General features: G+C 46.4%; 1 protein-coding gene across 2 annotated transcripts in view; it reads left to right on the top strand.

Moving 5' to 3' along the window:
- TMEM145 (transmembrane protein 145) overlaps nt 1–13,863 on the top strand; it is a 36,100-nt gene that overhangs the window by 3,770 nt on the left and 18,467 nt on the right. For both annotated transcript variants that reach the window (XM_053397860.1, XM_053397859.1), the window contains exons 2-3: nt 8,718–8,792; nt 9,271–9,348. In XM_053397860.1, the coding sequence (XP_053253835.1) occupies nt 8,718–8,792; nt 9,271–9,348 (153 nt within the window). The remainder of the gene's footprint in view (nt 1–8,717; nt 8,793–9,270; nt 9,349–13,863) is intronic.

Below are 13,863 nucleotides of genomic sequence, written 5' to 3'. Positions count from 1 at the left end.
GACAGTACTAAGCCAGATGGACTATTTGGTCTGATTCAGTATAAGGCAGTTCCGTAGGGCTGCCGTCCGTCCTGATTTCCCAGGACATGTCCTGCAATCCGCCTCTGAAAATGGTGTCCTGGATTACTTTTCGGGAATTGGGCAAATTTTCTGGAACACCAGCAACGGGTTAAATCGTGCCGAAAATGCCTTAAAAAGCTCCAAAACATAATAGTAGTTTTTACTGCAACTTTTGGGTTTTTCTGTAAAAAGCTCAACAATTTGGGGAGTTTCCTTAAAAAACAACAACAACAACAAATTTCAGGGTGTCCTGGTTTTTACTTTTTGAAATATGGCAACCCTACAGTTCCCTATGTTATAAACCACAATAAATATTCTTTCTATGTATTTACAGTCAGCAATGCAGCATAACTGCTGTTGTAAACGATCGCTTTACTTGCTCTATAGCTATATACAACATTGCCACAGACTATATATACTTTTTGCGCTTCGTTGTCGTTTGGCCTCATTTTACTCCCTCTGCCCTTCCAATCTCTCTGTATACTGCATGCTAGCTCAGTAAAGCTTACTACGCAATAAATTTGCCTGCATTGGAGGTACCACCACATATTTTTTCTTAGGCCATAGAAAGGGTAGATGGGTGTACTAGGGGCAGTTAGCATTGGGATCGCGGTATCTCCTTTATGACTGGAGAGTCTGGGAGCAAGGAATGAGCCAGTGATTTAGGGTGCAATTGCCAAATACCCTGGGTTATTTGATCCAAAGCGCATATTTGAGTTTTTAATGTCAGCTAATTGACCCACTTTAGCCCATCTGCTAATAAATTGGGTAAAGGACAGTTAAATCCTGTAATTGGCTATTTTGCAGTAGAATGAAGATTCTAATCCACTTTACATGTGACGGTCACACTGTACATTTAAAGCATATTTAAAGTACATGGTGCCATCCCCACAAAGAATTCTGGGAACTGTAGTTTGCCCCTCACAGAGCCACACTTAGCAAACTGCAATTCTTTGGATGAAGGCCTTGTCCTTTAAATGTATGCAAAAGCGCAGAACGAGGGACAGTATTTATTCCAGGTTAATTAATCTGATGTTAAAGCACAGAAATGTAAGGGCATAAGAGTTGTGTTGCATCAGACTAAGGGCCTAACACATCTTTCCACAGGTGTGACGTGAACACAATAATCCTGCCTGCTTGTTGTTTTCTGATACTGGAGATAGCATATGGCCACTGTGACTCGTAGTAGCCAATGATGGCAGGAATTTTCTATTTTTGCATGTTTGGCCACCAGAATAACCAGCACCTCTTTTTGTGATACAACCACTATTAACACATTGCAACAATCGCTTTTTCAGAGCCACCCGCAAAGAATCCTGGGTCCTGTAGTTTGAAAATGTCTGGGAGTTGTAGTTCTGTGAGGAGCGGGGGGACAACTTGCGTTTTAAATGTGTGCTGAATATGCTTTAAATCAGGCATAGGCAAACTCAGCCCTCCTGATGTTTTGGGACTACAACTCCCATCATCCCTAGCTAACAGGACCCGTGGTCAGGGATGATGGGAACTGTAGTCTCAAAACACCTGGAGGGCCGAGTTTGCCTATGCCTGATTTAAATCTATGGGGCGGATGTGCCTTCCGTAAATGAAATATGCTTTAAAAACGAGGATTAGCTCAGTCGGCAGAGAGTAAGGCTCTTAATCTCAGGGTCATGGGTTCGAGTTCCGCGTTGGGCAAAACATTCCCGCACTGAAGGCCCTTGTGGTCTCTATCAACTTTACAGTATGATTCTATGAATCTGTCCTATTCCCCAGCCCACACCTAACAGACCACTCTGAAGCTGCATGTACAAGAGGTTGGTTAGGTAAAGGTAAAGGAACCCCTGACCATTAGGTCCAGTCATGGCCGACTCTGGGGTTGCGGCGCTCATCTTGCTCTATAGGCCGAGGGAGCCGGCGTACAGCTTCTGGGTCATGTGGCCAGCATGACTAAGCCGCTTCTGGCGAACCAGAGCAGTGCACGGAAACGCCGTTTACCTTCCTGCTGGAGTGGTACCTATTTATCTACTTGCACTTTGACGTGCTTTCAGACTGCTAGGTTGGCAGGAGCAGGGACTGAGCAACGGGAGCTCACCCCGTCGCGGGGATTCGAGCCACCGACCTTCTGATTGGCAAGCCCTAGGCTCTGTGGTTTAACCCACAGCGCCACCCGCGTCCCAAGAGGTTGGTTAACCTAGGTTAAAAAATACCAGCCCCAAGGGGCACTAGTCACCACTGATAACCACTACACCCCTGCAGGGTGGCTGCTGTCAGCCCCCAGAGTCTCCTTAACTGCCTGATGCGACTACTCAAGAGTCGGCCAGCCAATCTCTGCTTGCCTCTGGCATCCCTCTGGGTGTTTGGGAAGAGTGGGTCCTGAGGCAGTACCAAGGCCAGGCAAGGCCACGGGGACATCAGTTAAGATGGAGATGCAGTCACTAATGCCCTCCAAATCCTAGAGCTGGCATTGCAGAAGGGATCTGCCAGAGGCTGGGGCAGGGAGAAGGAAAACTGACCACTTGACCACACACAGAGGACAAAAGGGCTCTAGGTTTGGGGCACAGAAATGGGAGCCCTGGAGAAGAGAGAGCTTCAGAAAAGGATTTGAAGCATAGGAATTGTCCTGGATGTGGTGTTGGGCCGCATTTGCACCACATATTTAAAGTCCTTCACTACAATGCCACGTCAAACAGTAATGGCTTCCCTCCCAAAGACTTATGGGAGCTGCAGTTGTTAGAAGATACCTCGCCTCAGGAGCTACAGTTCCCACTGTGGTTTAACAATCAATTCTCCTTCATAGGTAACTCTGGGAACTGTAGCTCTCTGAGGGGAGTAGTGGTCTCCAGACGACTCTCAGTGCCTTTAACAAACTACAGCTCCCAGAATTCTTTGGGGGAAAGCCATGGCTGTTCAAAGTGGTACCGTAGTACTTTAAGCGTTTGGTGTGAATGCAGACCGTTGACCCATTTAGTTTGGTACCTCCTGATGATAAACAGCAGCAGGTTTTCAGAAAGGGGGGGGCATTCCCAACCCTACCTGAAGAAGCCAGGATTCGAACCTGGAAAAGCAGGTGCTTCACCTGAGCTTTGCCCCTTCTCACAACTTTAACACAGCACCTGTTCATTGCTGCTTGTTTGCAGGATGCAGTTGCTGAGGCAGCAGGCCTCACCAAAAAACAGTATTTTTTGAGGCAATGCACCCCCAGGGGTTTATTTGGGGGGGGGGGTGTTTCAGAGAGACCCACGGCAGGCAGATAAAGCTCAGGAGGCTGCTTGAAATCCAGGGAGGGGTGTGTGCAATCTGACCCCCCCTCTTTTTTTGGATCCTTCCCCCTGCCTTTGCCCCAGTTCTCGGATTTTGCTTGTTTCCTCTGCCTTCTTCAGCCTCGGGTACGGTTTCCGTGGAAACCTTGAGCATGGGTTGTTGCCATGGGAACGCAAAGGGGATTTTAAGGGGAAGGAGGTAGGCCCGAGAGTCGGACAGAGGAGAAAGAGGGAGGAGGAAAGAGGCTTGTTTCCTTAGATATCCATTTCCCCAGGGAGATTTTATATACCTCCACCTGATATTATATACATACATTTCTAGACCTGGCAGATATGGTCTAGCTTACAATATCCTTCCCTGCCTGTTCTCCAAATCCTTCGATCTGCCTCTCTTGCTTTCTCCCCTGACCCGAATTATTTCAGCCCCTCCTCTTGAGACTTTTGTCTGTCTCAGCTGTGTCTATCAGTGGCTGTTGTCTAGGGGCAGCAGGGATGGCATTGACCCAGGAAACTGCGGTGATACGGTGACTTGACACCGTCTGTGGTGTCAGGTGCCTGAGAAGCAACCGCACGGTATTTCGCTGCGCTGTTTCGGCTGTGTAGAGGGAAGGGGAAGTTTTTAATGGGTGATTCCTGGAAGAACGGGGGTTCCCGATGGTCGGATCGCGGACACAAACCCCTTCCGTATCGGCATTGAACTGGAATAAACGGGGTTATTCCTGCCGCATTCAACGTCGTGCATTTAAAGTGCTATGATGACACTTTAAACAGCCGTGGCTACCCCTGCAAAGAATTACAGGACCTGTCATCTGTTAAAAGAGCCAAGCGTCCCCCTTGTTCCCGTCACAGAGCTACAATTTGCAGAGTGGTTTAACAATCAAATCCCTGTGGGAACTGTAGCTCTGTGAGGGGAATAGGGGCCTCCAAGCAACTCTCTGCACCCTTAGCAAACTACAGCTCCCAGAATTCTTTGGGGAAAGAAGCCACGACTGTTCAAAGCAGTTTCATAGGGTGGCATGAATGTAGTTTCTCTGGCATTTGCAACCAGCAAATTTGTGCCAGAAGGGAACTGAGAGAATGCTGTCAAGGGGGATAGGATCTGACCTTTTTTAGTACCCTTTGCTCCATTTGATTAGTGTGGACTGTCACGTAGCTGCCTTTTGGAGGATGATCTGGGCATTCGGAGCTTACGGTTTATGACCCAGGTATCTAATTTGCTGCGCCTCTTTGTTACTCCCTAAGGAAGGTCACTTCTGACTTTGAAGTTTTTGCCCTGAAGTCAATATAGAGCTGGGCTCAAAAAGCAAAAAGTATCCATGGAAGCTGACAAACAGGACATCAGATCACCAATATCAGTCAGCCCTCAGGCATCTCCTACCTGTCTACCTTCCTACTTGCAAGTAGTCAGGCGCCCCCTAATGTTGACCTCCCTGCCCTCCGCCCTATGAACACCAATGGGCACCAGCCACGACTAAATAATAATAATAATAATAATAATAATAATAATAATAAATTTTATTTATACCCCGCCCTCCCCAGCCAGGGCCGGGCTCAGGGTGGCTAGCAACCAATAATAAAAACAAGTTGATTGGAATACAACTTAAAAAACAAGGTTAAATACAACATTAAAACATTAAAATGCAGCCTCATCACAGGAGGAGAAAGGAAAAAAGAAAGAGGGGAAGGGAATCAAATTGACTCCAAGCCAAAGGCCAGGCGGAACAACTCTGTCTTACAGGCCCTGCGGAAAGAAATCAGATCCTGCAGGGCCCTGGTCTCATGAGGCAGAGCGTTCCACCAGGCCGGGGCCAGAGTTGAAAAGGCCCTGGCTCTGGTTGAAGCTAATCTAACTTCCTTACGGCCCGGGACCTCTAGGGTGTTGCTATTTATGGACCTTAAGGTCCTCCGTGGGGCATACCAGGAGAGGCGGTCCTGTAGGTATGAGGGTCCTAGGCCACAGGTCATGTGCAAATAGGAGGCATGGGAATGGGGGCGAAAATGAATAATAAAATAATAGAACTGTATAGCTGGAAGGGATCCTGAGGGTCATCTCGTCCAGCCCCCTGTAATGCAGAAATCTTGCCCACAGCCATCCCTGGGTGGGCTCGAACCGCCAACCTTCTGGTTAGCAGCCAGACGCACTGACCCATTACACCACTAAGCAGGGGCATGAAAGTGTTTGCAGAATAGGAAGAGATGGTGGCTCCAAGGTATTTGCGGAAGGTGAAAAAGGTGATTCGTAGTTGCCGTGTATGGGAGGGGTGAGGTGTAGGAGGTTATCATGGGGGGGGGCGTTGTGTACAAGGGGAGGGGGTAATAATCATAATCATCATTTTATTTATTTATTTATTTATTTATTTATTTATTTATTTATACCCCGCCCATCCGGCTGGGTTTCCCCAGCCACTCTGGATGATTGCCAACAGATTAATAACAGAATAAAACATCACCCATTAAAAACTTCCCTAAACATGGTCTCGGCGGCCACTCCCAGTCACCAGTCTAGCTGCTGCATTCTGGATTAGTTGTACATAAAGGAGGGGGAGGCATGGACGTGGTGGTGAAGGTGAGAACAAGGGTACAAAGCAGGGCTGCAGAATAGAAAAGTGGTTTCAGGACTGGGATTGGGAAGGTGAAAAGAGCTTAGGAGTTGCACAGGGTGGAAGCTCTAGGGGCTTAATGGTGCAATGGTCAGGTTTGGGTAACTGGAGCACTTAGGGTTATAGCCCTGTTTGTGTTTGCGTGTGTATTCCCATCACTCTTCTCATTCTCTCTGGTCAGGATTTTAAGCAGAGGTTGGACGGCCATCTGCCATGGATGCTTTAGCTGAGATTCCTGCATTGCAGTGGCCTGGACATAGATGGCCCTTGGGTTCCTTCTGGCTCTACCATTCTAGGAATCTATAAGCAGAGTCTGTGTTTCATAACCTGTAAGAAAGGGCTGCAGGGAGGTAGACCATAGCTTCAGTATTTAAATCGGGGTGGGGAACCTGCAGTCCTGAGTCTGATTTTGTGTGATCCAAAACATCAACTGGCTCTCTGGACATTGTAGGGCCATTCTTCTCCTCCAGACCACTGCCTCTGAGAATCTCTTCCTCTTTGGCACTGTGTGTGTGCATGAGAGAGAGAGAGAAAGAGAGAGAGAGAGAGAGATAAAGAGAATAGACCCAAAGAACTATGCAACCCTGCAAACTCCACCCTCTTTTGGCTCTGGTACCACCTACCACCAGATCCAGCCCCCCGTCTCCTCCCACTTGTGGTTACACCCCCTAATAGACTTTTTCTGTGTGTCAATGGCCCTCCATCGGAAAATGTTCTCAAGTTTTGCGTAAAAACCTTTGAGTCGAGTGACTCACTTCCCGGGAAACCATGACAACGCTGTTAACAAATGTGGAGTGGAATCTGCATTGAGAGTTCATCTTGAGACTCAAGTAGTCAACACTTTTGGATCTTGTTCCCAGATCTGGAAGAGGTCCAATGGTTGGAGAGGTCGGGCCTTTGAATATGCACTGTAAGGGAGCATATCTGCTTCGTAGATGAAAAGGAAAGTTGGTTCTAGGAGTCTGTACACATCTCTGCCAAGACCATATCTATACTAAAAACCTACAAAAATTCTGTGCTAAAACCGGTAAACAGGAGATCAACACCTGTAGATTCCCCCAAAGAATCAAAGTATTATATTAGCTGAGGAAACCAAGCCTTATGAGGAATGGTTGAAGGAGTTGGTTAAGAGGAGACTGAGAGGAGATATGATAGCCACCTTCAAATATCTAAGGTGTTGTCCTTTTGGAAGGTGGCGCAAGCTTGTTTTCTCCTGCTCTGGAGGGTAGGACCCAAACCAATGGCTTCAAGTTAAAAGAAAGGAGATTCTGACTAAACATCAGGAAGAACTTTCTGATGGTAAGAGCTGTTTGACAGTGGAACAGTTCCCCACTGGAGGTTGTGGACTCTCCTTCCTTGGAGGTTTCTAAGCAAAGGTTGGATGGCCATCTGTCATGGATGCTTTAACTGGGATTTCTGCACATTGCAGGGGGTTGAACTAGATGATTTTTGGGGTGCCTTCAAACTCTACAATTCTATGATATGAGCCTATGATATTGAGACTTCTTTACTAGAAAACCTATGTCGACCCCACTTCTTCCACCCAGAACCTGCGGTCTGGGGTCACAGGACCCATTAATGTTTGTGCAGCAAGATCCTGGTCTCCTAAAATGGAGCCCAAATGGTGAAATAGCCCCCTGCCCTTGATTAAAAAAAGATTCTGCTGCTTTCAGAACCAATTCCTGAAGCAGGCCACTTCACCAGGCCACAGGACAGGGTCTGCCCTGCGCCCCCCTTCATTTAGGGGTCTACACACCTAGCAACAAGCCGTTGGTACAGAGTGGCCTGCCCTCTCTAGCTGGTGCACTGCGCTCTATTAAATTAATGACTATGACGTTAACCGCCTAATAGATTTCATTTTATGGGGATTGTTTGGGATGTTATTTATCCTTCCTACAGCCAAGCCGTAAAAAATTTTATGGTAACTGGTTGGAGCCTTGTTTGGGCTGCTGACACTTGAATAATTTTCAGGCTGGGTTGGGCTTACGCTAATCTCTCCTGAAATACAATGTTCTAATCGTATTTGGATGTTTTCCACAGTGCGCTTCCATTGGGTTGGGTTTGCAAAGGGCTGTGTCTCCAGGGTTTGTGCAGGAAGAAGACTATCATGCAAGAACACCCTAAACCTTTCAAGAGGAACATGGAAGCTGCTGTATACAATTTCAGACCATCATACTCACTAACTGCCCCGGAAAACCCAGGACATCCCATTTTCCCCCTCGAGAATACAGCGGCCATTTTGGGCGCCTTGCTCTTGTCTGATTTCTGGTCGAGATCTCGCTCCGAAAAAAAGTGTCCCCCCCCCCGAATATGCAATCTTGTGCGGGTCATGTGACTTGTGCAGGATTTCAGACCCAGAAGCTGGTGTCCTGGGTTTGGATTTAGGAGTCTTCTAAAAACTGTTTTATTCTGGCAGGACTTTCAAATGTGAGATTCTTTGCCAAGCAGCTCTTACTGATGGGTTTAATAATAATAATAATAATAATAATAATAATAATAATAATAAATTTTATTTATACCCTGCCCTCCCCAACCAAGACTGGACTCAGGGCGACTAACACCAGGTAAAAAAAATTGATTAAAATACAACTTAAAAATAAGATTAAGTACAACATTAAAATGCAGCCTCATTTCAGTAGGAACTCAAATCAAAAACCTTTTTTTGATGTGTTCATGGTGATATTGTATGTTTAGTCTGTATACCACCTTGGGATATATTATATATGAAAGTGAGGTTCATAAATATATTAAACAAAAAAACAAAATGGCGGAGCTGGTATGATAAGAAATAACACATACATATGCTCCTTCTTCCCAGGACTGGGTCTTCTTGACTCGATTCTGCTTCCTTTCTGACTATGGGCGCCTGGACTTCAGGTTCCGCTACCCAGAGGTAATATTTTTATCTTTCAATCATATTCCTTTTTTTGGTTTTTTAGCCACCTCTTTTACCATCTCAAAAAATTTGGTGCCTGCATAAAACTTTTTTAAGGCAAGCCTCCCCAACTTCATATATATTGACATGCTCTAATCTTCTTTTTTGTTTGCTACTTAATTTTCCAAATTATTTTTAATGGCATTGAACTGCTTTTATTGACATATTTTGTCAAATAAGCAAAATAATTAAAAAGCCTAACCTTTTTCATATATGGTGGGAAACAGCCCTCCAGGTGTGGATGGTGTGGATGGACTCCAACTCCCATCATCCCACAGCCAGCATGGCCTGTGCTCAGGGTGATGGGATGTGGAGTCTGGCCCCATCTGGAGGACCACAGGTCCACCATCCCTGTCGTTGTACACAATCTATTTGTCGTGTTGGGCCTATGTTGCTGTTGCTATCCTTAAAGCTGTACTTCTGCTTCCCTTTAAAGGCCAAATGCTGCGAGAATATCCTTCTTTATTTTGATGATCCTTCCCAGTGGCCCGCCGTCTACAAGAAGGGAAACAAGGTCAGTTTGGATGGGCCATTCATCTGCAGTTAGACTTCCCTTCAAGAGGTGAATATGTCCCAGTGGGTTAGCTTCTTCTCTGCAGGTTATGCACAGTCGCCACCGAGGCGGAGGGAGAGAAATTCGATTCAGGTCTCTTTGGAAGCCGAATCTTATCAAAGCCACACTTTTCAAAGCTATATGTGAACCAAAACACATCTGTCCTTGGAAATTCGCATTTATCAAAATTTTGCTTAGCAACGTTTACAAAGAATGCATCTATGAGGGGAAAGTTTGCATAAGGATGGATATATTCGTGGGGGAAAAACAAAACAAGAAGGCATTGTATATGGGGAAATTGCTTGCAGAAACGTGTCCATTAGCTAAAACTGCATTTTAAAAAAATGTGTTTATTAGGAGAAATCTGTAGTAAAACGCTGGTGAACCAATGTCCTTAGTGATGTGGAACTCCTGCTTCCATCACCCCAGCCAGCATAGTCAGTTTTTGGGGTGATGGGAGTTGTAGTCCAGCAATAGACTAACACTTGTTTTACACCTGTTATGCTGTCATAGCTTCTCCCAGAGGATCGGGGGAACTGTCCTTTGGTGACTGGACTGAGAATTGTCTGCTAGAGTTCCCCTGTTGCTTCCCCTCACAGAGCAGCAGTCCCAGGTGTCATGAGTCTTGTGGAGATGTTGTGGGGAGGGTTTTTGGAGGATGAGGAGGAATGGAAGGAGCTTTTGAGAACTGGAAGGTCCTAGGGGGGTTAGGAGATGAGAACTTGGGACCCCGAGTAGAGTCTGACCTGGGTGAGGGTCCCAGTGAATTCCACTCATTCTTCTCTGACTGATAATGAACTTAGGGGATGGAAGGGCACTGTGATGGCCATTAAACCCAGTTTAAGTTCATTATCCATAAATCTTCCTATTTGGATCTCAGCTCACGTGTGATATTGCTTCAATCCTATCCACATTAGTTGAGAGGAAGTCCCGTTTAAATCAGTAAGACTTGCTTGCTTCTGAATAAGAATTGGGTTGTGTGTTGGCTTAGGGAAGCTGATTTCTCTTCAACGTGGCACCTCCCAACCCCCCGAACCCCCATCCGCCTCTGCAGTATTGTGGCCCAAAGTGCCCCTGACATTAGGAAAAAATTGCAGAAGCATATAATGGCCATATATCAAGCCTTACCCCCTGTCCCAGAAGAAGAACATGATTATGCCAGATTAGTTCATGAGAGATTCCCCTGGAAAAGACCGTTGTCTATACTGGAGTTCAACATGAGGGTCAAGCTGAAGAAACAAATGTTTGAATTTTTCTAAGCTTGAAAGGGGGGAATGTGGCAAGGCCACCTGAGAAAGGCATACGGGTACACCATTATGCCTTATGAGTTCTTTTCATAGTGCCTAATTACTAAGGCTAAAAGTGCCTAAATTCTAAAAATCAAATACTGTCTCTCTTTCTCTCTTCCTTGCTGCTATGTTTGCAGAAAACAGAAATATATTTAGCTGCGCTCGCAATCTGTAAGGAACATATTCCTCCTGCTCATAGTCACCCTGACCTGACAAAGGAGGATGTCTGAGGTTAGGTATTTTCCACATTGTGCACATGGCCAATAGTACAGGGATAAGAATGATGACCTACTTTGCAGGGTTGTTGTACGGATTACCCAGGTAATTTATGTAAAGCGATTTGAGCTCTCGGAAAGCTCTGCATGAAAAAGCGCAAAGTATTATGGTACGCAGGTTGGTGGAATGACAGAATAATCCTCTATTTTCTATAGCCAGCAGTTTCTTCTGCTCAGCAGTCCCTTAGTAACAGAAGCTGCTCTTCAATTGGAACGGGTCAAGAATTTTGAGGTTTCTCTTCCAAGGTGGTTTAAGTCAGAACGGGCCGGGGTGAGCACTTGCAATTTCTTCAGCGCAGAGGGAAGCTGGAGAGGGGGAACCATTATTAGGTGCTATGAAGCTGCAGCACATTTGCATATTTCAGCTGTACATAATTGACATAATTTCCATGATGACAGTGGGTGTCAGGGAGCAGCTGGGTGCCTTTCTTGTGCGATGTAATTTGCGCGCTTTCTGGTGTGAGATTAGATGTGGCAGTTTCCGGAGATATGAGCATCGGCTATCAGCGGAGGCTCGTTAAGGCTTGGCAATGAGAAGTGTTTGCTCACAAAACCTTCCTGCTGCCAGAGGAGCCACACTAAGGCCTGGTTCTGCACGTGTGCAAGGAAAGACACTGGGAGGAGTTGGGGTTGGGTGGTTGCTAGAGGAGACAACGGATTGCTCCCCAATCCTCTTCTGTCACTCTCTTCTTCTTTGGCAATCCCTCGTAGCTGAGTATGATTGTCTTCCATAAACACGGTTTTAACAATGAGTCCGTAAGTGACTGTGGAGGCCAATTCTGGAACGTGCCCTTCCACAGTAGGGACATTGGTTTCCAGGTGGGAGTTGATAACGATGTGGAATTGCCAAGTGTGCCTTCCTCTTAGCACGTTTCTCCCTCGCATCCTGCGTTCGAGTGTCTTCAAAGCCCATGACGCCTTTGGTCAAGGCTGTTCTCCAACTGGAGCGCTCGCAGGCCAGTGTTTCCCAGTTGTCAGTGTTTATACTACTTTGTTTTAGATTTGCCTTGAGACACTCTTTAAACCTCTTTTGTTGACCACCAGCATTATGCTTTCCATTTTTAAGTTCGGAATAGAGTAGTTGCTTTATTGTGTGTTCCTATCCCATTCTCTGAGCGATGACGGGCGACAGGGATTCCTGTGCTCACCCAGGTTTCCTTTCCTTAGAAGGTTAGTGGAGATGCTGCTGTCTTTAGGACATGAGGTTTTATTTACACATATGGGCACAGGATGGAGGGGCTCACGGCATCAACACTCCCCCAGATCTTGCTTCTCCATTAGATTTCCAGAGAAGCCCCGAAGTCCAGCTGAGGCTCAGCACAGATTCCAGCCTCCAACTTTCAGGTCACAAACACAACATATGGCCCTGTCTTGGCCTACTGTTTCTGAAATATACTCGGAGTCGAGAGTGGATTTCATGCTCTTTATTCAGCTCATATAGTGAGGAGGAATGGAAGTTCCCCCGAAATGTCTGCTTTTATACATTATTTACACAATGGGCCCCATGCGATTGGCTAATTCTGGGATTCACCTGTAGGCCAATCAGGTTGCAGATTCACTTCCACCTGGAGTTGGATTGGGTGGCTCCTGCAGACCAATCAGACTGCTGCATTCTGGATCCTATTGTTCTAGGACCAATCAGACTGCTGCAATTAGGATCCTATTCAACTCAGTACATAACAGTTTTTCTTCTTACCTATCAAGTGAGGGAGGTGGGAGAAGGCCCGTCCATTTGTTTCTATGGCAACAGAGCTCACCCATTGAAAATGCAGCTTGCTCTTTTGAGATGCAGGTGCTGAGCAGCTAAGGTCGTTTACCTTGACGAAGGGAATAGTTTCTCTGTTCATCCAGGTTCCGTCTTAGGCTTCCCAGCCTCACAGATTTGGGAGGGGCCCCGGGTTTCATCCAGACTGACCTTCCCCAGCTCCTATCTTGAGGCCAGGAGCATAGTGTGGTGATTTGGCTGGAGAAGGGGCAGTATAGGATAGAAGAAGGATTGTTTGTATTTCGACCCCACCGTTTTCTCCAAGGAGCGTAAGGTAGTGTACATGGTTCTCTCCCCTCCTCACTGAATCGTCACCATCGTCATTTTATTTGTATCCTGCCTTTCCATGGTTAAAACCATGCTCAAGGCGGCTTACAATATGAAAAGATTCGCATAATTACAAATATAGCAAAGCAGTCATAAAAATAAATAAAACACATTAAAAACTTCATAACCAAACGGAACAATTTCCACATAAAAATAAAGATACAAAAAGTTAGTACCAGTAAAACAACAGCAAAAACTTCCAATGAAACTTCTCCCAAAATACCTTGCTGAATCCCCACACAGCAACCCTGTGAGGTAGGTTAGGCTGAGAGAAGACAGTGACTGGCCCAAGGTCACCCAACCAGCTTCATGGCTGAGTGGAGATTTGAACCCTGCTCTCCCAGGTCCCTAGTCCCACACTCTAACCATTACACCACACTGGCTGGCTTATCTAGTTATTCCCCGACTTCCTGCTGAGAATGACTAGAGTGGCATAGGAGAACCAGCAGTGCGGGGAGGTAGAACCTGTGCTGGACTCCCCAGTTCCCATCAATCTGTGACCACTGGCTATGCTGGCTGAGACTGAAGGGAGCTGGAGTCCAGCAGCATCTGAAAGCCCGCAGGTTCCCTTCCGTTGGTTTAGAGTGTGAAAGACACCCCACCTTGAAGGACCCTACCATGTGTGTTTCTGCATGCATCACTGTTCTGGGACAACTCCCAGCCTGGACGGGGTCCAGGCCCAGAACAGCATTTCATGCAGAGATGTGACAGGCAGTCTCCTCTGAGAACAGGGAATTGTGCTGAATCAGGAGCCTGGGAACGCTCCGTGAAACCTCATGTGAAAGTGAGCGAAAGCAGCTGGCAGATCCTGCTGAGGGTT

The sequence above is a fragment of the Podarcis raffonei genome, chromosome 8 (genome assembly GCF_027172205.1).
Source record: "Podarcis raffonei isolate rPodRaf1 chromosome 8, rPodRaf1.pri, whole genome shotgun sequence".
Lineage (NCBI taxonomy): Eukaryota > Metazoa > Chordata > Lepidosauria > Squamata > Lacertidae > Podarcis > Podarcis raffonei.
Note: the sequence above shows the minus strand (reverse complement) of the source record. Positions and strands in the feature narration are given on the sequence as shown.